The sequence below is a fragment of the Ascaphus truei genome, chromosome 1 (genome assembly GCF_040206685.1).
Source record: "Ascaphus truei isolate aAscTru1 chromosome 1, aAscTru1.hap1, whole genome shotgun sequence".
Classification (NCBI taxonomy): domain Eukaryota; kingdom Metazoa; phylum Chordata; class Amphibia; order Anura; family Ascaphidae; genus Ascaphus; species Ascaphus truei.
In genome coordinates, this window is record NC_134483.1 from 196,397,724 (window position 1) to 196,424,133 (window position 26,410).

Sequence of the window (26,410 nt, forward strand, 5' to 3'; positions counted from 1 at the left end):
AGGGTGTGAGGGCAAACCTCCATGATTACTGCTGGCATGCCCATAACTTACCAGGCCTTACTGTCAGCAGGAGAGATGACTGTAATCCATTTTATAGTATGGTTACATTCTCCCCCTGGTGAATCTCACCGACCCCGGCTGGGACCTAAATTTGAAGTACCTTTCTTCAGGAAGCACTGTAAAATGAATGACATACATAATTAGTCACAACATTGACAGATTCCACAAACATTGCGTCAAGCAAGCCCCGACCAGCAGCCACTAACTTACGCAACAGCCATCCTGTTCCCCTTAATAATAGTGACGAGGATCGGGTTTCTTAACTTCCCGACCCCCCATGTCCAGAACTGCCACACTGTAATTACGTGGCAACCCCCTTTCAGGTCGATACACCACTTTATGTTTATAGACATTCCTGCCTATACTCCACACCCGCATAAGGTGCGCTATCTTCTCCTCGGCTCTGCTGCCCTTAATGGCACCCCCCTTATTTACCATATATTCTTCTATGGTCTCTCGTAACCACCTGTCCCTATTGTCTTCGATCTCCTGGGGTTCCGGAACATAGGGATATTCCAAGCCATGGGAATACTTGTACTGGGCGGTAATAGCCCTCTCAGCCCGGCTGCACAGAGTCAAATAAACATTCCCTGCCCTCCCTGGCAACACCCATGACAGGGGCTCGTCTGGGTCCACGGGGTCTGTCAGTATACTGGGACCCTTGGGCTCTATACTGCCGTGGCAGATTTGAAACCACCGCTCCTGCATCTCGTTTTGCCGCTTCTCTGCGGTAAATTCCCCCCTTAGCCCACCAGTAATCTACTACATCCTCCCTTTGTAGTAGGAACCGAGTGCGGTCCATCCATCCCACATAACCCTCGAATAATAGGGCCCACCACCGGGTCTCCCTAACCTTCTCGGGTTCTGACTCTAGGGAATCTCCCTCCTCTGTGTCCCCCCAGGAAGACACCGACGATGTCCCAGTAGATCGGGACTTAGGCCACCCCACCCGCTTTGGCCTTTCCTCTAACTTCACGATAGCCACGCTAGGGCTCCAACTAGACGTAGATGCCTCCCCTGAGTAGCCTCCACCCACCGACCCATCATTGGACATATAACTCACCAGTCTCTCCCCAGTCCGTTCCTCCGAAGTTCCCTGGGACCCTCCCGACATTCCCAAACTGGATGAGGACCCACAGGAAAAGGTGACGGGGACAGGGGCTTTATCTAGGGCATGGGTTTGGGCATATGGACAGGCAAATGGTATCCGCGGGCCTCCGACCCGCTCTCTACCCTTAGAGTGTCCAGGATCACTGCGAGGACTCTCCGCTGGCTGAGCCTCACCCTTCTCGATTCTTCTCGCAGCCTGCCAGCTCTTTGTTGTCACCGGTGATCGGGAAGCACTGCCCGATCGCCGAGACGTTGTTGTCATCTCTCCGGTCGTTCCGCTACCTCCGCCGGACGTGACGTCATCACCGGAACTGGAAACTCCGCCATCTTGAGATGGATCCCCATGCGGGATCTCTTCCTCCTGGACGACGTCCGGAAGTTCTGCTGCCGTCTCTTGCGCCGCCTGGGCCTGACGCCGCCTCTCCTCCACGGATGCCGTCACCGGAGCCTGGTGAGAACAAGGGCTGCTTTTACCGCTCCGCAGGGTGGGCATGGATCGCCCGTCACCGCTGGACCCGCCAGTCCCCGGAATGGAAGGGCTTCGCCTCTCGGCCTTCCGCTCCACTGGCGACACCCGACTCCTCTCACCGATACTCCCGGTAAGTGGTAATTTCCTCCCGTTTTCTCCACAGGATACTGCCAAGGGCCGAATCACCGCACCGGACGACACTCTGGGTTCCTCATCGGAGGAATCCGCTTCCACTCTGCTCGGGGTCACCGTTCGCGGCGACCGCCTTTTAGTCACTCGATCGGTACGCTGACCGACCGCTCCACTCTCCTCGGGCTCGGCCTAAGCAACCGCATTCTCCGGGATCTGCGCCTTCTTTCCACAGTGCACCGGGGGACCCGGCGGACAGCCTAGCCGTATCCCCCGCGGGTTCGATAGTCTGGATGGGCACAAATGTAGGCATAGGCCACAAGTACTGTGTACCACATTGCGGGCAGCGCGCCGCCGTGCCCACGGTACCGCTAGGTAGCCTGCATTGTAGACAGAGGCACACCACAGTCTCGGTGCCCGCCACCCGAATCACCAGTAAGCCTCCTGGTGCTGAATAGGGTTGAGTGGAGACCATCGTAGTCGCTTCTTGTGGACAGGCCATTGTCTTAGTAGGAGATACTTGCAGCAGTGGTCTGTACTGTGAACTGGCTCCGCGAGACTGACAAGCAGGGGTTGAGTTGCCAGCCACTCCCTTGACTAGCTCCACCCTCATCTGACAAAGCTGGAAACCACCCCCACTAGTAGCAATTATGGGCGGGTCCCACAGCTTAATAGGATGTCCTTTAATTGAGGCCGCACCTTTCACAGTCCTGGAGGGCGCGGCCACAGCTTTCACGCCATTACCCCCAACAGGGTGGGGTTCTTTCTTTGGCGCCAATCCCGGCCAACTGTCTGCAACTTTTGCAACTGCAGAATTCTCTGCAACGAGCCCACGCGGTCTCCCAGGGAAGCGGGAGCCGCCATGTTGGTTTGCATTCCCAATCACTTTAGCAACTGAGGTAGCTTTCTGTATAACGCTCACCGGCTGGCAAGCAGATCCTTCTTTTCCACCGCCCACAATCACAATGTCCTCAACACTGTCCTCCAGGGTAGTACCCCGCGGTCCTAGGCAGGACCAAAACGGTGCGGCCACAGCCTTAGCACCACTCCAAAGCAGGCTCGTGAAAGTCATTTCCGTAGCATGCTCTTCACCCGCACACACGCCATGTGCACTCTCTCCATTAACCTCCGTCCGCCATCTTGGACCTTCCGCACCGCGCGGATCCTCCATTCTAGCGGTCGCCATTCTTTCACTGTACTTAGGATTATTGTACATGGAGCTCCTCTCTGCGGGGCAGCCACCACACACCGGTACAATCAAGATTACCTTGATGCACCACCTTGTGTACCTAATGTAGGCTGGACTCGTGTTGCACTACCTCAGGCTAGGCTCACTCTATCTGTGTCTGCTGTATCTCCTTCCTCCCAGTCTGTGCTCCCTTCGGTAAGTGGTCTGGAATGGGCTAGAGTACTCTGGCTCTTCCATGCAGTACTTGGGCGTCTACCTACTGTTGGCTAGCCTAGCGCAGACCCTCTCCAGGATTCCTGACCACGTTAACAGGCTATCCCTTTAGGCATCCTACCAACTAGCACTGCCTCAAGGTGACTAGGACAGCTATAGCCCGGCTCCAAACCCCCAACTCCTTTCAGGCCCCTAGGTCGTCCCTGCGAGCTGACTATACTCCATCAGCCTCCTGACTACCCATAGGTCCGTCCCAACGCAGCACAAAGTGGCAGCAGACACTCTCCCTGTTTCCAAGTGACCTAGCAAAAGCCTGTCAGCAGCGCCTCCAAATGTAACGGATTTTCTGGCCTAGCCGGACCCACCCAATCTCACATTGGCCCCTGTGGTCTAACCAGTCCCCATTACAGTGTAGTGTCTGGTGGTGCACCTGTTGGCAACAGGACTCCTGAGTCTCCTGCATGATGTTGTGTGGGGATTGCCAACCCAGAGAGGCAGCTGAGGTAGTGTGCATGAGTCCTACCTAGATCCAGTGCAGCGCCTCCACCTCATCAGGATCCCAGCATCCGCTTGTGGATGGTCCTGGTGAGGAACTCCTCTGTGGTGCACTCCTCTGTGTAATCGCTCCACACTTACACACGAGGGTATGATTGAACAAGATCATCTTTATTGACTTGTGGCGGGCCAGCTGCCCCTCACAGCGGTTGTACTCAGCCGCTCATGTTCACCGCACTTCCCTCTGAAAGGTGTCTTTTCCCAAATTGGTGGATTCCCTATCTCCCCTTAGGGAGATATTCCCTGTGCCAGGTCCCTGGTCACAGTTTTATTAGCTGCATTCTCCCAAGTCTGTACTCAGACTTGCTCCTTACTCCAACATCTACAACCAACTCCTTTCATAACCTCTGAACCACTCCTGAACTAACTTTTGAGCAGTGCTGTGCCTTATGTATACTCTGGGGGCAGGCACAACTCTGACATCACTAATTATGGATTCAGAGCATGTGACCACTCCCATCCATACATAGGGCACCTCACCAGGGTGTGAGGGCAAACCTCCATGATTACTGCTGGCATGCCCATAACTTACCAGGCCTTACTTTCAGCAGGAGAGATGACTGTAATCCATTTTACAGCATGGTTACATATATATATATATATATATAGACTTACTGGATGTATATTTTAGATACCATGCACCCTAAGGGACATAATGACCATATTGACACAAGTACCATAGTGTGATCACCCGTGGAGAGTGATCTTTCGGAGGTCTGGTTTGAATGCTTTACAGCATTCCCTCTGAACTATGGTTACTTGTTAGGTCTAATAATATAACTTTCCATACTGTTATCTTTAGAGACCAATATTACTCACATTGTGGGAATAGAAATGTATTTACATATAATAACCCTATTGTAGGTTGATCTATCTATGGTTCATACCATATTGCAGATGTGTCTGTTCCGGTTCGCGAATGGCCTCATTTTATTTAGTATTAATATAAATAGTTTTAGTGTCAATATCACACATCTATTTTATTGGTTAAACTTATAAAACATATATACACACTTTTATTCACATTCACATATTTTATTTATATTCTATTAAATTAATTTATTCACACATACGTAGTTTTATTAATATCACATAGGTCATTAACATGTATATTTTTATATATTTTTATATTACACACACATCTAATGTGTGTGTAATAGAATTCATTTGAGGGTTCTTCTGTCCTTGTTTAATAACAACCTTTGCTGCACCAATGACTCCAACTGCAATCTATATACCTACAAATAAATTAATGGATAACACCAGGTATATATACTAAGAATTGGTAAGTGGAACTTCAGTCCATTTAATATCCTAGCAACCATGCTGCTGTTAATGGTGTAATGGGTTAAATTGGTTGGTTTATTCTATATGTAATAGATTCTCCAATTCTTGATATAACCTTTTTGATTATATATAACATATTTTTTACTTAGTCATCAAATCTGACTTTTGATTATTGTAAGAGGTTATTAAAACCAAAGTCAGATTCAATTTACAAATAAAAATATAAACCACTCAAACAATGTTATTAGCATACTAAGTTTATGAATATTTTTTTCTAGCATTATTCTGTAAAATTTCCAATTATTTGAGCATATCCCTGTGAAAGTACAAACATAATCTGATCACATTTTTTGAAAGATAGTGTGGTCCTCATAACCAGTCTATTGGGATTGGCATTGTATGATGATTAATGCAATAGACTGGTTGAACCTTTGTAATTAACTCTTTAATTGTTTTATTGATATCTGCAAATATCCTTGCTATAAATACTGTGGAGGCACATCCAATGGGTAACCCCTGATGAAGTCATCATAGATGCCGAAACACGTAGGGCGTGGCTAAGACAGAGGAGTCATTTTCCCACGGAGACTATCACTGCGGTTTGAGAACTATTGCAGGCTGTGAGAGGCAAAGCAGAAGTTTGGATTCCTTCTTCCCCTGGTGGTGCAGCGACCAGAAGCAGGGAGCTGAAGGTGCTGGTTCCCGGAGGGATTTCCTGTGCGGGGCACCCGACCGGGTGGATGTCACTTCCGGTTGCAGGAAACCACGCGGAGAGCACACAGGAGAAGGACACCATTGCTGAGTCGGACGGCAGTATTGGCTTATGAGAGCCTATCTCATACCTGCTTATTTACCATGCACTTTTGTGAGTGGGCATTTGACTGTTTTTATTGTTCTATAAACTACATTGTTATACTTTAATGCACTAGGTGTGCGCCTGTTTTTTTCTTTTCTTTTTCATATATATATATATATATATATATATTCATATTCCTGCTGGATTTAGTAAGGGTCAGTAACCAAACCACAATACGCTTTATTCAGACTGCCAGTTTACATTATGCCAGGGGTTCTCTACTCCAGTCATTAAGACCTCACAACAGGTCAGGTTGTCAGGATATCGCAGCTTCAGCACATGTGGTGCAGTCTTCAACTGAGCCACTGATTGAGCTACCTGTGCTGAAGCAGGAATGTCCTAAAAGCCTGATCTGTTGGGGGTGGTCTTGAGGATTGGAGTTGAGAACCCCTACACTAGGCAATTTCAATATGTAACAGCAACATTTGAAAAGTGCAACTCTGCTAACAGGGAAACTAATAGGCTAGCTGTCATATGTAATATCATAGAAATGCACTTGGTTCATGTTTTCTATCTGTATCTGACACATAGATGAGGTTACTACTATAATACATCCTTGTAACTAGTTCACATGTTTAGTGCATGAATCATAAATAATGTACAATCATACCTGTACATATTTTCTGTTGCATGTCTTTACTTTGCAACCAAGAATATATATTTGTGCATGTCTAAGTTATACCTCAGTGAGTAAGCTTTGTTAGAAGGCCCAAAGTAGCTGCAAAGGCAACAAGATTTTATCTTGCATCAAACGGGCAATGGATGGAAGGGAAGTAAACATAATTATGCCCATTTACAAAGCATTAGTAAGACCACACCTTGAATATGGAGTACAATTTTGGGCACCAATCCTAAGAAAAGACATTATGGAACTAGAGAGAGTGCAGAGAAGAGCCACCAAATTAATAAAGGGGATGGACAATCTAATTTATGAGGAGAGGCTAGCTAAATTAGATTTATTTATATTAGAAAAGAGGCGTCTAAGAGGGGATATGATAACTATATACTGATATATTCGGGGACAATACAGAAGCTTTCAAAAGAACTATTCATCCCACGGGCAGTACAAAGGACTCCGGCCATCCCTTAAGGTTGGAGGAAAGGAGATTTCACCAGCAACAAGGGAAAGGGTTCTTTACAGTAAGGGCAGTTAAAATGTGGAATTCATTACCCATGGAGACTGTGATGACAGATACAATAGATTTGTTCAAAAAAAGGTTGGACATCTTTTTAGATAGGAAAGTATAAAGGGATATACCAAATAAGTATACATTGGGAAGATGTTGATCCAGGGATTAATCCGATTGCCAATTCTTGGAGTCAGGAAGGAATTTATGTTTCCCCTTATGAGTTACCATTGGATGATATGACTGGGTTTTTTTGTATGCCTTCCTCTGGATCAATAAGTAAGTATAGATATAGGATAATGTATCTGTTGTCTAAATTTAGCATAGGTTGAACTTGATGGACGTACGTTTTTTTTCAACCTCATCGACTATGCAACTATGTAAGAAGGTGCAAATCTTGATCAAGGCCTGACGTTTTCTATGTGGTTTCTATGGTGTATAACCTCGACTTCTACATAAGGTGATTTATCAGAGGTATATGCAAATGACATGTACATGAAAAATACATGTAGTGGAATAAGCTACTTTAATTAATTTGATGATGATTGTTTGTTACTGCCAATGTGAGCCCTGCAGTTTAGCTGTATACAAACTCTGCTACGTCACTAAAATTAAACTGTGCCTGCAAACATTGGTTTAACCACCATTTTGTAACTGCCGCCATTTGCCTGTGCACGATCAACTTACAGTGACATCATACACAAAAACAGGGAGGCGCAGAGGTTTCCACAATAGTCAGGTTTGTACTGCGGGCCACCACCCTATTTTGGCTGCCAGCCCACGGAATGTGATATCATGAGACACGCAGTCAATGTCACTGGACACCGTCGACATGCCCTGAACCTCACTAGACCCTCCCCGTGTGCATGAGCAGTGGCATTGAGGAACACTGGAGGGGCTCAATGAAATGAAGCCCATCCAAGATATACAAACCTATACCAGATTAACTTTAACAAAACAAATGGAAATACTGTTAAGTAGGCAACGATAACGCAAACGTAATCCCTTGCACGCGTGTCACTTCATTCTGTTCCAAAGAGCCACGTCAACCAGCCTGTATAGTCTTTACACTGGCCACCATTGGCATGGTATCACTTATAAAGATGGCCTTGACATAGCAGTTGTATTAATGTTTTATGGGAGCTGTGTTTATCATTCTATTTTGCAAAAGTCTTACCAACCTAACTTATAATCATGTTTAAGTGCTTTTTAACTCAACTGCCAGCATCAAGCGACACATATTTTTCAAAAAATCTACTTCCCAAATTATGTTGTCATTTGGTTAACTGCCAAATTCATCAAAAATGATTAGAGAATGTTACAGATGAAGCATGCTAATTTCACTACATCAGATTCCTTGTCACAGAACAGCAAAGATGGGCATCTGGCCTAATTAACCAGTCATCTTGACTTAGGGAGCTACAAAGCAGGCTTAACATAAGGGCAATTTATAATTACTTGAAGTCCTATTAAAAATGCTTAAAGGAAAAAAAATAAATGCTTAAAAAGGCAAAAGAAAGACCATATATGACCATGTGCTTCTTTTTATAGTAAAAAAATAATTAAAATGATGTTTTTCTCAGTGGCTGCTGCTTGAACATTAAACAGATTAAAACCGATTGATTTTTTTCTGGCAATACATTTTTAAATATTTAATTTAACGTTTATCCTGGAAAAGTTTCAAAACAGCTCAGCCTGAAGCGTAGGTTCAGGGTCTATTGCTCTTATCTCAGCTATGGTTTCTCACTACACTGTCCCTTTTTCTACTTGGTTTTCTAACAGGAGAGGGCAATGTATACATTAAATACATTACCACTGGACTGAATACATCCGATTAGAATAGCATTAAACAGCAGTAACAATCACTTTCTTTTCAGAGTCCTTTCTGTACAGTAATTAAAAACAAACTTTTCATCCTCTCAAAGGTGATTTTAAGAATATTTATATGTCTAATTTAATATATATATCACTGTACAGGCATACCCCGCATTAACATACGCAATGGGACCGAAGCATGTATGTAAAGCGAAAATGTACTTAAAGTGAAGCACTACCTTTTTTCCACTAATCGATGCATGTAATGTACTGCAATCGTCATATACGTGCATAACTGATGTAAATAACGCATTTGTAACAGGCTCTATAGTCTCCCTGCATGCGCACAGCTTGGGTACAGGTAGGGAGCCGGTATTGCTGTTCAGGACGTGCTGACAGGCGCATGCGTGAGCTGCCGTTTGCCTATTGGGCGACATGTACTTACTCACGAGTGTACTTAAAGTGAGTGTCCTTAAAGCGGGGTATGCCTGTAATTAGTTTACTTGGGTCAAATGTGCCCCTTTTTGTACTCTTCCGTAACTGTTCCATAGCAGTTTCCTAACATTCACCTAATTTACTCGACCATTCATTTGACGGATTCATTCAAGTTTTGGATAGAGACAATGAATTTTTAACATATTTAGAAATTAGCATGCTGGGCATTTATACACACTTCTAGTCCTCTTAATTCCCTTCTGCTTAAGTTTCTTTTAACTCAATTCCATGACCGATAGCGGTCCTGCAATGCATTAAAAATAACTCATTTTATATAAGTAATACATTGAGAGTTACCTCTCATTTTCAAGTATGTTCTGGGCACAGAGGCATGATGACAGATACATGGTTACAAATACACGGGAACATTAGGAGAACAGGGTTATACATTATATACAGGATATTGCATAAACAGTTAAAGATAAAATAAGTTCTAGATGTATGTAACAGTTACAGACCACATTAAAATGAGACAGCTTTAGTTTTGAAAGAACTTAGACTGGTGGCGGCTGTGAGAGTCTCCGGTAGGTTGTTACAGTTGTGAGGTGCGCGTTAAGAAAAGGAGGAGCGGCCGGATACTTTGCTGAGCCTTGGGACCTTGAAAAGTCCCTTGGAGTCATATCTCATGTGAAAAGTGCTGTATGTGGTAGGGATGAGGAGCTTGTTCAGATACGGGGGTAGCTTGCCCAAGAAGTATTTGAAGGCAGGCAGGAGAGATTAACTTTCCACGTAAACTCAAGTGATGGCCAATCTAGTTCTTTGAGCATTTTGCAGTGATGTGTGCTGTAGTTACATTGGAGGACAAAGCGGCACATTGAATTGCAAAGGGTGTCTCGTTTGCTAAGGTGAGTTTGGGGTGCTGTGCCATATACTATGTCCCCATAGTCTATAATTGGCATTAGCATCTGCGCTGCTAAAGCTGCACCATTTCTGAAAGGCTCGACCAGGACAGGTTTACGTGCGTCAGCAATACATTACAGAAAGAAGGAGGATACTCTAAAAATGGAACCTATGATACATTATTTCTTTTTAATTAGCCTTTGTTTCTCAGCCTACGGGTTTGTTTTTGTTTTTCTACATGTTCATGCTTTCCTAAAGACCTGTACAAACTAGCATTGTCCTGGGTAAACTGGAAAGTTTGACAATAGGTTATCCTGACAACAGTCTGACAGTTCCATGCACGAGACTTCAGACTGGAAACCATTTCAACTAATTCATCAGACATAGACATTAAGTATTTGGTTTAACCTCATTGCTCCAAGTCTTTTGTAATATTTTTATTGACAGGCTTCATAAGAGCTATAGCAATCTGATATAAATATGTAAAAATATGAATGTAAAGGTTAATACAAAGCGAGTGGTCATAAAAATTGTTAAACCTATAAATGTGCTTTGTGAATAGGTGACTAACTACAGATGTAGCCGGGCTTACTGTTTTTGATGTTGCCGACCAACATGCAGAAGTCCACGTCCCGTCCGCAGCACCAAAAATAGTAAGTTTTTGCAACCCGTGGGGGTCCCTGAAATGTGGGGGTCCCTACTCCTAAATGGGACGCCACAGTGTTAATCCTTCACTCGATGGGCCATTCAGAAACTGATACTAACCTATCAGATGAGCTGCGCAGCTGTCCCTGTCTGAGTCTCTGTGTGCCGTCCCTCAGCAGCTCTGAAGGTAAAAAGCACTCTCCGTCCGGTCTGTCCCAACATGCTGGATGATGTAGATAACCGAATATGGTCCTATAGTATTCCCCCCTTATGATGTAGAGACCCATATTTGGGCAGTACGTAATCCAAGGGGTTGGACAGACAGTAGACTGCTTCTTACCTTCTGAGCTGCTCGGGAGAGGCACACGGAGCTGGGGAGAGGCACACGGAGCTGGGGAGAGGCACACGGAGACGGGGAGAGGCACACGGAGACGGGGAGAGGCACACGGAGACGGGGAGAGGCACACGGAGACGGGGATAGGCACACGGAGACGGGGAGAGGCACACGGAGACGGGGAGAGGCACACGGAGACGGGGAGAGGCACACGGAGACGGGGATAGGCACACGGAGATGGGGAGAGGCACACGGAGACGGGGAGAGGCACACGGAGACGGGGAGAGGCACACGGAGACGGGGAGAGGCACACGGAGACGGGGAGAGGCACACGGAGACGGGGAGAGGCACAAGGAGACGGGGAGAGGCACACGGAGACAGGGAGAGGCACACGGAGACAGGGAGAGGCACAAGGAGACGGGGAGAGGCACACGGAGACGGGGAGAGGCACAAGGAGACGGGGAGAGGCACACGGAGACGGGGACAGCTGCGCGGGTCATCTAAAAGTATCTGTTTCTTGATGGCCCGGGAGGACTAACATTGCGGGGTCCTATTCAGAAGCAGGGACCCCTCAAAGTTAATCCTCCCGGACTGCGTACTGTTTTCAGGGTCGTGATGCGGTCCGGTGGCTGCATGCGATCGCAGCACCGAAAAAATGAAGTCTTGCTATATCTGTATAAAGCCCTTTTTTAATTATAATTGTCTTTAAAAACGAAAAAAGCTGAACAGTTAAACTCATTTGGACAATGAATTGAAGCTGCCAGTCTGATAGTGCCGTTACTAAATAAAATATGAACAATGAAAAAAAAGGAAGTATTAAAAAACTCTTAGTCTGGGGGATTCTGTCAAGATAAAAGATTAACTGGTCTATTTATCAAAGTAGAAGAAAGTGCATATTTGGCACTGTTTTGTTTTCTGGATCTCATGCTGAATGTTAGACTTACGCCACATCAGACATGGTGGATATTTGGGGAAAAATTAAAAAGGGAAAAAAGAATGTAGCATAAAGACGTCAAATGTGATCAATCTCATTGTAGTCTGTGCCCCCATATGAATCCTCCCCAACTCCTCCTACAAACGCTTCACAAGTGAAAAGCCGGGAGAGACTAGGCAACATTGGAGCAATGCACTTTGATACATAGGGACAGGATGAAAATGCCCCAGCTTTGAGTCAAAACTGTTTTGATACCTAGACCCCTGGGGATCGGTTACCAACTCGAAAAGATGAGGAATAAAGAAGACGATATTAGAGATGCCTCAGCAAGTGAAATATCCTAAATGGTACACAAGTTTAGTTAGAATTCCCAGAATTGCTGCATAACTGGCAGCGTGAGTTTGCTATTTTTGAGATAGGGAACCCCCTGAACATTTGAAAGCTTAACGTCAAACATACTTCCATTTTCTGTTATGAGTGTAAAGTAGAACGTTCCAAACAGTACTAGAGGCACCTGGAGGAATCTGAAATTAGAAAATAATCCACTATTGAGGTAATGAAAGGTTGGTGGCCAACCAAAAAACTAAATTCTATCACTTTTGCGAGGGAGAATAATAAAACTGTGGAACATGTCAAATGCAAAAAAAAATCGGCAAATGCGAGTCGCCTCGATAGACAGAAAAAATGCTTCAGATACAGAGTAGAGTATTGATTGAGTGTAGTAGCAAAATATTATTTTCTAGAAAAAATCCGATAGACATGAGGAGTGGTCTCCTCAACTTTTTAGGAATTTCTCTGGAAAAGTAATATTGGATCACAAATAATAAAAAAATATTTCTGATCCAAACAGAATAGTGCAGTCAAGTGAAGGTTTTCTTATCAAACGGTGGACAGAACATCATCAAGGATTTGTACCACAAACTGGTGTGTGCTGGTGGGAAAGAAGTTTAGATACATTCTAACTACAGTATGCTATAACACCCATTAGAGTTGAGTTGCCGTCAGGGTTGAGGGGACGCAAATAAACCATATTTAGGACTTCAGAAAGCGATTAGTTATTTGATGGTTTTAGAAGTCCTGACTTGAATCTTTCAGCTTCTACTTCCCAGGGGTCATGTTGGATTTGCAGCTGGCCCCAGTTTAGAGAAATCATAGTTAAAAAGTGAAAATTCAGAGAAGGGACTGATCGCAGCAAGTGATAGGGCTGGAGGCAGGTAACCAATAAAAAAATATTTATTTAATTGAACAGCATAACAGCAGACAGAACAGGGTCCTCTGACGCGTTTCTCGCCCGTCAGGCGCTTTATCAGAGGACCCTGTTCTGTCTGCTGTTATGCTGTTCAATTAAATAAATATTTTTTTATTGGTTACCTGCCTCCAGGCCTATCACTTGCTGCGATCAGTCCCTTCTCTGAACTTTTGCTGTACTTACCTGGACTGAAGCACGCCGTACCGGGATCCAGCAGACTTCGTGAGTTTATTTACACAGAACTTCCCTCGGGTTGCCAGTGTGCTTCTCACATCCCTCCAGCCATCCAGACCGCTGGGCAGAGGCATGTGCTTTCACACAGGGTAAATGTTGATTTCCCTTCACTTGCCCTTGTCAGCACAGTCAGACGCCCCTACTGGTCTTACCTTATGTGGCTTTAATAGGAGTGAGATTACCTCTATTTACACACTTCTTTGTGCACCTGGAATGATCTGTTTCATGCTACATGGATTCCGGATTTGTTTAATATTTACCTGCACCACATGTGACATTTGTAGCACCAGTTAGGGGATTATTCCCTATTCCCCTATAGTTAAAAAGTGGATGGCTCCAATCTGATTTTGCGAGTATAAATGAATGCAGAGCGGAATTGCTTTTGATTTCAGTAGGCTGGGTTCCCAGAGGAGGAAAACAGTGGGTGAAAAGCCACATGAGGGATTGCTTCAACTGAGAGGCAATTTGTTGGATGAGATGGCTGCTTGTCAAGTTTGGCCATCCAGGCGCTGCGTCTGCTCACGCCCTAGCAATGCCTCCTCCATCCAGCCCTCAGATGTCATCCTGACCGCAAGAAGATTGTTGGTGAATGTATCCTTAATTTCTGTTATTCAAGTCTTCCAAATCAGAAATGCCAAGCTAAATGTACAACCGACCAGGGTTGAGGAACGTCAGCAAGTTGGCGCCTGCAGGCATGAGGTAGGCCTCAATGTGATAAGTCATGCCAGACTTTGGGGAAAAGTCAGTGCTGGCAAATAAGAATCTTATTACACAGCTCTCCCTCTGACCTGCACCATGCGACAAAGGATGGAGGCTTTTCATGACAGTGAGAGAAAAATGTCAGCAAATGATGAACAGTCGAGCCACGAGTTGTGAGCTTAAGCACCCATATTTTTAGATACCCCTCCTAGAAGTGCAGAGCAGAGTGCATCTTGCTCCAAAGTATGCCTTGGGATGCAATATAGAGGGACAGATATGTGTAGATCCCACATTCACAAGCATGTTCAAAGTCAGACTAGGGTTGGGCAATATACCGATAACAAGTAATACCGCCATAATATAATCTCACGGTGTCGATATGGGATATTATTAATTATCACGGTATTTCTTGGTGCCAGCTTCTGTGGTCTGAGGTGCAGCTTTGAACCTGCCATGCTATGAAGCCTTTCACTGACTTTCTCTCTCTCCGAGTTCCCCCATCTGCTTCTGAATGCTGACTCGAGAGGGGGGGACGGAGGAAGAGGCAGCAGCATGGGGAGAGAGAGCGTGTGAGAGCAGCTGGCTAAAGTGAAAGGTAGGAACTCCTCTCCTCCATTTCCTTCCGTTAACCCCTCCATCATCACCTTGTGGGGCATTTGACACCTCAATCCCTTCCCCCTGGGGCACTTAAACTCTCCATCTCCCTAGGACTCAAACCCATGTTAAAAATGAATTAAGACAGATTTGTTGACATATTTTAAGAAAATGTGTTATCAAAAGAAAACACATTTTATTAAGCCCTGTCAAAAAATAAGTTTGATAGATTTTTTTTACATTTTATAAATGAAATGGAGGGAGTAGCTAAAGGTGAGCGTGATGGGATGAGGGGTGGATGGATGGGGGTGATGATGTTAGGGTAATGGGAACAGTGTAGGTGAGAAAAGGTGAAGTGCCCGACATGGAAAGAGTTTGGAAATGAAGGGCCCTTTGTTCTAGTAAATCTAAAGAAAATGAATTTCTTTTGGGAAGACTTTTTATTTAGATTTACTAGAACATTTCGGACTTTTTTTTAAATCAAATATCTATTGCGATATATACGGTTATCGCGATAAATATATTGATATCGTTATCATGGACATTTTTTTTGCTATTGCCCAACCCTAATTCAGATACAAATGTAAAGTTGGGGTAATGAAAGTACACTACATGATAGAAAAAAGTATAACCAGCATCTTTACAGAACAGACTTCTGGAAGATGACGTAAGTGGGTGAGCTCTTTGTTGTCGTGCAATAAGTCAGTGGTGCGCAATTTTTTTTTAGCCGCGACCGCTAAATATATATGTCCACTTACAGCCCTGAAAACATTAAAGGATTAACTCTGCAGGTGTCCCTGCTTCCGAATGGGACCCCTGCAGAGTTAATCTTCTGACTGATACTAACTTGCACTACAACAGCAGCCCTCCCTGCGTCTCCCTCCCTCCCTGCACAGAGGGAGAGAGAGGGCACAGAGGGAGAGGGCACAGAGGGAGGGAGAGGGCACAGAGGGAGGGAGAGGGCACACATGGAGGGAGAGGGCACAGAGGGAGGGAGAGGGCACAGAGGGAGGGAGAGGGCACAGAGGGAGGGAGAAGGCACATAGGGAGGGAGAAGGCACAGAGGGAGGGAGGGAGAGGGAGGGAGGCAGAGGGCACAGAGGGAGGGAGAGGGCACAGAGGGAGGGAAAGGGCACAGATGGAGGGAGGGAGAGGGCACAGAGGGAGGGAGAGGGCACAGAGGGAGGGAGAGGGCACAGAGGGAGGGAGACGGCACGGAGACAGAGGGCACAGATGGAGGGAGAGGGCAAAGAGGGAGGGAGAGGGCACAGAGGGAGAGGGAGGCAGAGGGCACAGAGGGAGGCAGAGGGCACAGAGGGAGGCAGAGGGCACAGATGGAGGGAGAGGGCACAGAGGGAGAGAGACGGCATAGAGGGAGGGATAGGGCACAGAGGGAAGGAGACGGCACAGAGGGAGGGAGGCACAGAGGGAGGGAGAGGGCACAGAGGGAGAGAGAGGGCACAGATGGAGAGAGAGGGCACAGATGGAGAGAGAGGGCACAGATGGAGGGAGAGGGCACAGAGGGAGGGAGAGGGCACAGAGGGAGGGAGAGGGCACAGAGGGAGGGAGAGGGCACAGAGGGAGGGAGAGGGCACAGAGGGAGGGAGACGGCACAGAGGGAGAGAGACGGCACAGAAGGAGAGAGACGGCACAGAGTGAGAGAGACGGCACAGAGTGAGAGAGACGGCACAGAGTGAGAGAGACGGCACAGAGTGAGAGAGACGGCACAGAGTGAGAGAGACGGCACAGAGTGAGAGAGACGGCACAGAGTGAGAGAGACGGCACAGAGTGAGAGAGACGGCACAGAGTGAGAGAGACGGCACAGAGTGAGAGAGACAGTGGCTGCTGTAAATTTGTTTCTGTATTTTCAGTCAGAAGATTAACGTTGCGAGAGTCCCATTCAGAAGCACAAAACCCAGCAGAGTTAATCCTCTAATGTTTTGGCAACGCCCACAAATTGTCCAACGACCCCAAAACGGGTCCCAACTCACGGGTAGCGCACCACTGCAATAAGTAACCTGCTGAAGAGGATGGGAAACCTATCAAAGACACTTCTCTAGAGGAAAAAAGAGACTGCTGTGATCACACTCATTCCAGATAGTGTCGCAACTTTTTATTGGTGATCGTGTTGGAAATCTTTTATTTGTAATGCTTTTTTGTGGCATTGCTGTTTCAAAATAGTCGTACTCTGAATGGTCATTTCATATTCACAATCTGTGTGCCGGTCCCTATCGTCCGAGAAGGTTTCACTGTACTGACAATTAAATTGTAACTGTATCTGCCGTGTACCTTCTTTCCTCCTCCCCCCGCCCCCTTCCTCCTTTTTTCTGTACACTCGTACCAATTTCCTCCTTTATGTTTTTGGGGAAATGGCAAACATATGCGATAACGTTAGTCGATTCATCCAATTAGTCTTGCAAGTTAACTGCTTCAAGTTATACCTCTTAATACAGTATAATCGTTATCCCCATTGCAATGTGCACAATCTCTACAAATACCGAATATGTATTTGGTATTTGTGCATCTTTGAAGAAAGCTTTTGTCATATGTAAAAGTATATTTTTTTCGTGTAATTAATTATTTACTTTTTTAATGCATTTTTATGAACTTGTTCATCAATTTTTTTTTTGTACACTTTTTCGTATTTTACCAAAATTAAACTAACATTGAAAAAAAATGCTGTTTTTCGGCTGTTGAGCACGTTCCGGTGATAGGTTGAGCATGCTCAACAGACGTGAGATGTTCTGGATTTTCAGTATGGATTCTTTACATCCGGCTGGAATCAATCAAGATTGGGAACTTATTCATTTTTTATAGATATGGATAGCACGATTATATTTTTATTTACATGATTATGTTTGATTAATTATATAATCATTTGATTTTTTTATAGCATCATGATTGATTCTTTCTCTAGCATTTAGTTCTATTAATATATTTAATTATTTTATTTGATTCATTGGATTAGGTCACTTTTTCTTCATTTATCACATTTCTTTTAATTCATATTTTTTATTTATTTTTTGTTCTTGTGTGAATATATCACTTTGGGCTATTGAATAGATATCATTAGATTTGTTATATTTAGATGTTTGTTTAGATATCAGTTTCATATTTCTGATGTCCATAAACATATATTATTCGTTTATTATAATGTTATTTATTATTAATTTGGTTGTATTATCTTATATATATATATATATATATATATATATATATATATATATATATATATATATATATGCCCTTTATGATTATTTGTTATGAGCTTCAGGTGGTATTCATTATTACTACTATTCAAATTCATTTTATAGATTATTGCTAAAGTTTTGAACATGATTGACGTTTTCAATTTGGTCACCATGGATACTGTTCGTTCCGTTTTACGATTCTATTTATATTATTTCAATGTGGTTTTTCTACTTTTCTTGTTTTAATTTTTATACTCTTATATATACTTTCGTTATTTTATATTTCTTTTGTTATTGTGATGTTTTTTTTTATATCTAGGTTATGGTATATTATGTTAAGTTTGTTTGTTTTTTCATATTGTTAGTGCGTTCCAGTGCGGAGGTATTTTTGCCCTTCTGGGCTTCTGTAGCTCACTATCCGGTCGGTCTCTTACCAGCTGACCTTATGGATATGTTTTTGGCGCGAAACTGCTTCCGCATTGGGGCTGCTATTTAGGGGAGCCACTTCGGAACGGAGGTTACCCTTTGATAAAGCGCCACACAGGCGTGAAAAACACGTTAGGGGAGCCTTTTTTCCTTTTCTTTTCTCTTTTTAGCTCTGGCTATTATGCATACTTAAATAAAGCATTTTTATTTTTTCACCACTGCCTCCAGCCCCATCTTTTGCAGTGCGCTATCATCTTTTTTCATGTTCCTGTCTTTGTTATTGGATCGACGCACACCACTTCCGGGATTGTTGGAGACCTTCAAGGATTACCTTATGTGAGTTCATGCTCGTTTCCTTGCCCTTGATTGTTTATTATTATTATTATGATTGTGGGGATTTTATAGTGCTCCAGCCTTTAGATCCAGGGGTCTCTTGCAGGGTCTATAGTGTGAGTTCACTTATATGTGGGCTCACTTCTATCTTCCCAGCTGAGGTTATTCCCCATTTATACTATTGGGTCTATTTTGTTAGGCTTTATTGAGAGCAATATTTTTCCACATACATAATTTACAGGGTTTATGGTCATTTGATATTCCGGCTATCAGCTATATCGCTGCCATCATTTGGTTTTTAGAAGCACCCATATTGAGATTCATTTCTCTCTCTTTGCTTGAAAAAAAATGTTTTGTCAAAGACCAAGGAATGAAGCAAACATTACAGTTTGTGTTGATTTATGAAGCAAAATGTATAAAATATATAAACCATTTTTTGCATCTGTGCCAGTCATTGGTACTTGGTAAGTACCCATTTAGGACAGTGTTTTTCAACCAGAAACCCTTGGGTTCCCTGAGCGTCCCCCTAAAGGGTCCCATGCAATTTTCTGGTCATTTTAAAATTGTATCAAATACAGAAGAATTAACAATGCATCTAATCTCAGACGGGCTATTAGAGAGGGTTGGGGTTCCTTACAATGCAAGTGTTCTCAGACGCGCTATTAGAGAGGGTTGGGGTTCCTTACAATGCAACTGTTCTCAGACACGCTATTAGAGAGGGTTGGGGTTCCTTACAATGCAACTGTTCTCAGACGCGCTATTAGAGAGGGTTGGGGTTCCTTACAATGCAACTGTTCTCAGATGCGCTATTAGAGAGGGTTGGGTTCCTTACAATGCATCTGATCTCAGACGCTATTAGAGAGGGTTGGGGTTCCTTACAATGCATCTGATCTCAGACGCGCTATTAGAGAGGGTTGGGGTTCCTTACAAAGCATCTGATCTCAGGCGCGCTATTAGAGAGGGTTGGGGTTCCTTACAATGCATCTGATCTCAGAGGGTTGGGGGTTACTCAGAATTTCACTTAGGGTTCCTTAACCAAAAAAAGATTGGAAACCACTGATCTTTCTCCTAGATGTGTACTACACTGGAAACCTCCAGAGCCTTATTTAGCACAGTGTTCCCAGCTGTTTCTAAATCTCACCATCTGGCAGCTCACCTAGCTTGCATATTTCAACCAGATACACTGAAACGCTCTGATAATATTGGTGATTAAACACACAAGTTCATTATTATGCTAAGATTTGGGCAGGTGTCTACAGCCTAACAAGAGGCTACAACATGATTTTTGAACAAGACTGCAAGCCAGAAAGCCAATCAGTTTAACAACTGTTCACTAATGATGAGGACTGAAATTAAGTATCTGGCCATTTTGCCCCTCTTTTGTTAACATTCTTTTTACTGTACTTACATGGCATTGCCTACAGCAAGCACTGTAGTTTGTAACACATAACACCTGTGTTACTGCGTTGGTCTCTTAAAAATAGTGGCTTTTCGGTGAACATTTGAAAGTGTGAATGGTGGGGAAGAGCCTGATGGTGCAGCCCTGGAGGCGGGAATGAGATGAAGTCATGAGGGGCGAGACGTATTATTTATTATGCTGCAGTTTAGGCACTGTTCTTGGTGCAGAACCCACAATTATTTGCATCATTTTAATTTCATCAAATCGCTTCCATACCAGCTTCACTGAACTTACTGTAAAGATGTATGTGAGTACAGTATAACCAGTAAACTAAAGGAGAAGGAGTGGCTCAGTGGGTAAAGACATTTGAAGCAAGGAAACCTGGTTCAATTCCCCGTGTCGGCTCCTTGTGACCTTGGGCAAGTCACTCTATCTCCCTGTGGCGCCTCTATCGCCTCAGGCACCAATAAATAGATTGTAAGCACCACAGGGCAGGGACGTGTGCCTGCAAAATGTCTCTGTAAAGCGCTATGTAAAACTAGCAGCGCTATACAAGAACATGCTATTATTATCATTATTATTATTAAAGTGACAAATGCCAGCAACTTCCAATACTATTGCTAGATGTTTTGCCCTCACTTGATGAACATCTTTTCTGCTCTAAATTATAGAAGTAAAGAAGAATTTGCTAGCAGGAGTTAGGGAGTAATTCTATATACTCCAAAGCGGTTGTTCGGATTGTTTCTGTGCCATAAACTCCCACTGACGTCAATGGGGGTTTATGGCCCGAAAGCAGCCAGAACTGACGTTTTGGAGTATCAAGAATTAGCCCCTAAGGAGATGTGTAGGAGGTGTCTCTTACGGACAGAGACAAAATAAACACAATGATTGTAAGGAAAAAGAGGAACCTACAACATAAAGTCTTCAAGGTAGTATGTTAAAATAAAGTACAGTACTGTGGAGAAAAACACAAACGTCAAATCAAATCTTACAAATATTAAAGACTTATTTGTTTTCAGATTTTAATTCATCCCCAATCAATAAGCGACAGAACCATTATTTTCACGAGAAAAGAAACACCAGCAAAAATATGCAGCCTTACAAGGGAAAGAAACACGAAAGAAACATGAAAGAACACTACTTCAGCAGAAAAGAGGAAATGTACAAATCACCAAGAATGAAAGGACTCATTGTAAAGTGACATCATTTTCTACATTCAACTACAGCACATGTTTGATCATTATAACCCATGAGATTTTGCGAGATGTTACAGGCAGCCATTATGGTGATTTGGCACTGCAGGGATTAGACTACTAATGATCACAAAAGAACCGACAGGTGATGGCAATTCAGCCGTGTGCAGTGGTATAAAACGTTGGCTTCTGATCCTGATTAACAAGTACAAACACAATGAACATATGCCCTGAACATATACTTATCCAGTTTGGTGCATTATATGTACATACAGATTTATACTGGAGATTAGTGAGCTCACATTTTTGGAATCCGACACCCCGATCCCTTGTGCAGAATTTAGAGTGATGCTATTGGCTACATTCCGCTGGGATTACTGAGGTTCGGGGGTGTCGGACTTGCTGATCTCTAATTGTTGAAAACCTTTTGTCTTGTGGGTAGTGTATATTACAGTGAAGTAGCCATAATGTGTTAATGCTCATTTAACTAGATGCCGGTTAATAAAGTAAGCAGTAGAATTAATTCTGTAGATTTGGATTGTTCGAATTATTTAATTATTTGTTTGGTGCAATATATGACGCTTGAACATTTTCACGGATGTCATGTTTTAATCATCAGCAATTCTATCCTGTGAATAGTGATTCCTTTTTATAATGTAGGTATGGAGGCATCAACTTGTATTTGTAGGTTCATGGGGATATGCAAAACCTTGGGGCATTGCTGAAGGTCCCAATCAATATCTCTTCCACCTGCCTATAGAACTATTACTCTTGCACAGTAGTCTGCGCTTTTACCATATATTGATAAATTACTACACTATACAGACCTTCCTTGTCTGCCCTTCTCTACATATATTTTCTCAAGTGCTTGAGTGGGGAGCTCTTTTAGAGAAGCAGCGCTGGAGGATTGGATTTGAAGATGAATGAATTTTTGGGGAATTGGCTGTAGGTGATATATCAGTTTATTTATGTACTCTGTCCATGTAGTGGGATTGATTAAAATTCTGCCCATTTTGACTCCACATTGATTTACATTGTACACCTTTTTGTTGTTGCACATATTAATTATGCTACTTAGTATTCTCTGTTTAAAGCGCGCCTATATTTCTTTACATAGCGAAAACAAAACATATCAGTTGGAACACAAGCTGCTCTATTTCTTGCAAAGGTGTTTTTTTTTTGTTTTTAAGCAATTAAGTAAATACAAATGGCCTTAAAACTTGAATATTAACTTAATTAAGGCATGTACATATATATACTTACAATACAATAAAGTGGAAATAACACATTACTCATTACCAAACTGTTTTATGATAAATGGGTGAACAAACAATCATTTGTTGTGTATCAAAGTCTGCAAGCAAAGAATCTGGGGCAAAAGTAATGCAAAAAATATATCCAAATGTATCCGATGAGAAAATTACATTGAAGGGAATTTTTTTACTTTGATTAAGTTGCCGTTTTTTTGGCACAATTTTGCAGGCAGAAGATTATGATACATGACCACCAACGTGGCAAAGGATATTCTGGGTTTTGGGCTCAAATTCCACTTGTGTTGCCTTTCCTTTCATGTCTGTGTAAGCGATTGAGACGTTGCTGTTAGAACTTGCTCGCTGTTGCTTGCCTACCTGCACAGAACACTCCGGGAACTTCACTCCGCAGGATCACCGTCCGCACTTTGTTATTGCTCTTCAAGGAGTCCACGGTTATCATCATCTACGCAACAGAACACGAGGAAAGGTTAAACAAGGTTAAGCAAGACGATATGCTAAGATTAGGAAGATCGGACTAGCACCGGTACCAATTATGGGCCATTTTTACTGAGTGGTGCAGCTGCATCACCTTCTGTTGTCTTATGGTCCATTCAAATGAATGTGTCTCCAGGGGTCAGACGGTGTCTTATGGAATAGCCACACTTTGTAAATATAGCCCTGTATATTTTCTTGGAAATGTTATATATATCGCCAAACTTTTGGAAAGTATGTGATATTCTGAGTTCCATTGCATTATAATCATACCAACTGTGCAGCCATTTGAACAGAACACGTATTTATGCAAGCAAAATGTTATTAGTAGCCTCAAGAGGGTTTGGTTATGGCACTTAAGTTGAAGAGGCCTGTGAGGTTTAGAAAACTCTGTACACTGTAACATTATCCATGAAGAACGCTTATGTTCATCCCCTGCGGACAGATATGATACTTACCGATTTAACCAGGTTTTTACTGATGGCATTTTTGGCGTGTGGTCTGTTTATTCCAAGCACCACAATTCCTGGGGAAAAGAATGACAGAAACCGAATGAGAAATTCCCTAATTAATCTGTAATGTTTCTTATATTTATTAAAATAACGGTTTCAGAATTAATTACAACACAAAATGGAGCCTGCTCTACCTCAGTGTAGTTAAGGAAGGTGCATTAGAGGGAAATAAATATACATAAACCATGAGTAAATAGGGGGAGAAAAAAGGCCCCAGTTGCATGCACACTTAACCTTTAGCTATTAACTAATCTAGAGTGTAGTACAAAACCCCTGAATATCTTATCACAGGGGGTGGAGAGTTAAAACTAGTGAGTGCTTGTGACAGGCTTAGTGTGGTCTTCAGTTAGAGTAGGAATGGTCTGAGAAGGTAAATCACTTTCCTTCAAAGTTGATATATGAAATAGTTAAAACCAATCTTTACTGTACAATCTGACTAAGATAAAACACCAGTCTAATCAATCAAGTACATGTGCTGTTAAAAGACAGCCCTATCCGAAAGGGGGGGAAAGATTTGCGACTACTGCATTGACTGCAATCTAACAAATGACTGCTGGTTACACAGTATCATAAAGCGCGTGCTTCAGTGTAGTTGTCCAGGAGGCAATCTGAGATGGTTAGTGCCACGGGAGACCAGGGCAATTTGCACCGGGATCGTATTTACCAGACAGACTGACGAAGTAAAATCAACTGGTTTATTTTGACCCAAGTCAACAGGCACAACACAGTACAAGATTACGACGCAACTCACCAAGATAGGTGTTACGGGGGAAATGCTAGTCCCCTAGAAGCCGAGCGCCGCTTCAATAGGCTTACCCAGATCAGCTTCCAATCTCCACAGGGGTCTGGTGTCTCAAGACCTCGGGGAAGCTATTCACAGAATAGCAAGTTCAACTGTCCCGCTCGTCTACTCGACCGAGCCTTGGTGATACACCTACTAGCCAAATTCAGGATGAGCTCCTGATAGACTGTGGAACTGAGATCGGCAGGGGAGTACATAGCACTCGGCCTTCATCCGAAACTATGGAAGATGGCTGCTGACCAATCAGCGCACGGATAATATGTGCAAGACAATCACAGCATGGATGCTACATCAGCCAATCACAGAGCGAGCTACGTCAGCTAATCACAGAGCAAGGGCTCGCCCGGGATGGGCCTATCAGGGCCGTGGGAGATAACAGTACTTTAGGAGAGTGAGAAATTCAAACTGACCAGTGGGTACCGAATCAGATGGGGCAGGGCCCAGTTTCTTTTGTGTGTTGGTTGGCTAAGTAAAGTAACCATTCAACACACAAAAGGAGTCATTCGGATACATTACATTATATATGCATGGGGGAAAACAACTGCTACCGAGCACACAGCATCACACAAGTCAGCCATTGCAGCCACAATAAGATGGCTAATAACAATGAAAACCAGAGTATCTATCTTGGCTGGTAGGAGCAATGGCTGGGCTTAACCTTTAATATAATATCCACATTGCCCCAGCCGTCACAGTTAGTATTTACGGTGTTGCCAAGTAATCGCTATTCAGTTACTTTCTATCACCAGCACGCTGTTGTGATGAATTGATTTTAAGAGCGCATTGTATCAAACATTAGATACTGACAATGATGATTGTCAGCCTCTCACTCTTATAAGTGTCATTTTAACTGGTTAATGCGTATGAAATAAACTAAACCTGTTCTGGTAGCAAAATAGATACTAAAAAAAACCAATACAGTATGTAGCAGTAATCTCTGTCTCTACCATTCAATTGAATAGTCGGCATCCTATACTTTGGAAGAAAGACAACAGAAGGTAGAAATATGCAGAGGTTGGTTCCCTATTAAGAACTCCTATAGCTAAGTATGCACGCTAGATTTTGAGACTAGCTATAGTATTTATGCCTGCCTCTAGTGCTGGCAAACCACTTGTTACAAACCCCACACAGAAGATTATGTCACCTCTAGATAAGGAGAGTCAGATAGCTATAAAATTTACACAGAAAGCAGACGAAGAAAGAAAGAAGTCAGTTGGCGTGTGAGGAGAATATAGGAATGCTGGAGAAGGGGAGCGAGGCGGGAAGAATTGGGGACATCATAAGATATTAAAAGAAAGTGATGGGAGGGGAAGAGATAAGGGGAGGAGATAGAAGGTGGTAGAGGGCGAGAGGAGGAGGGGAGGGTGGAGGTTGGTTTCTTAGAATTTCCAAGCAACGCTGGGTACTTTCAGCTATATAAAGTTCTTCTCTCTTTCAAATCTATACCCGATTTCACTTCCAGTTGTATTGTTTACACATTCATGCTTCGCTTTCGTGCTCTTCTCAAGTCTGTATCCTTACTATCCCACACATAACTATTGCTCCAATACCTAAGGCATATTCTAGTAGCTGCGAGTTTTCCCGTTAAACCACGTGATGACCACCGCAACATATTATGTACTGTACAGTTAGGTCTTACAGCCATGAGTTGACCACTTCCATCACCTCCCCAAAGACATACACACAAGACAAGAGTCATGGCACACAGTTTATATTTGTTGAGTGCCGTCAACAAAATCGGAATCTCAAAACCCTGATAGAGAACAATCGAGACATCACCGTGAGACAATGGCTTTGGGCAGGAAGACTATTAATATGCTCAGTAGCCACGCCAACCAGTTTGTCTGCATCATGCAGCAGGCAAGACGTCCTCTTCCCCCTTATCTGCCCTTCACCACTACTGTGGACTCAATGTAGTTATTTCTTCAAGCATTAACTCTTTATAGACAAGAAAACGTTATAATCATCTTAAAGG

At 43.4% G+C, this 26,410-nt stretch overlaps 1 protein-coding gene across 1 annotated transcript in view; it reads right to left on the bottom strand.

Annotated features, from left to right (window-relative positions):
- AUH (AU RNA binding methylglutaconyl-CoA hydratase) overlaps positions 1 to 26,410 on the bottom strand; it is a 246,273-nt gene that overhangs the window by 206,684 nt on the left and 13,179 nt on the right. Inside the window, exons 2-3 of the mRNA XM_075600025.1 lie at positions 23,580 to 23,647; positions 23,005 to 23,092 (exon numbers count right to left, since the gene is read on the bottom strand). Coding sequence (XP_075456140.1) covers positions 23,005 to 23,092; positions 23,580 to 23,647 — 156 coding nt within the window. The remainder of the gene's footprint in view (positions 1 to 23,004; positions 23,093 to 23,579; positions 23,648 to 26,410) is intronic.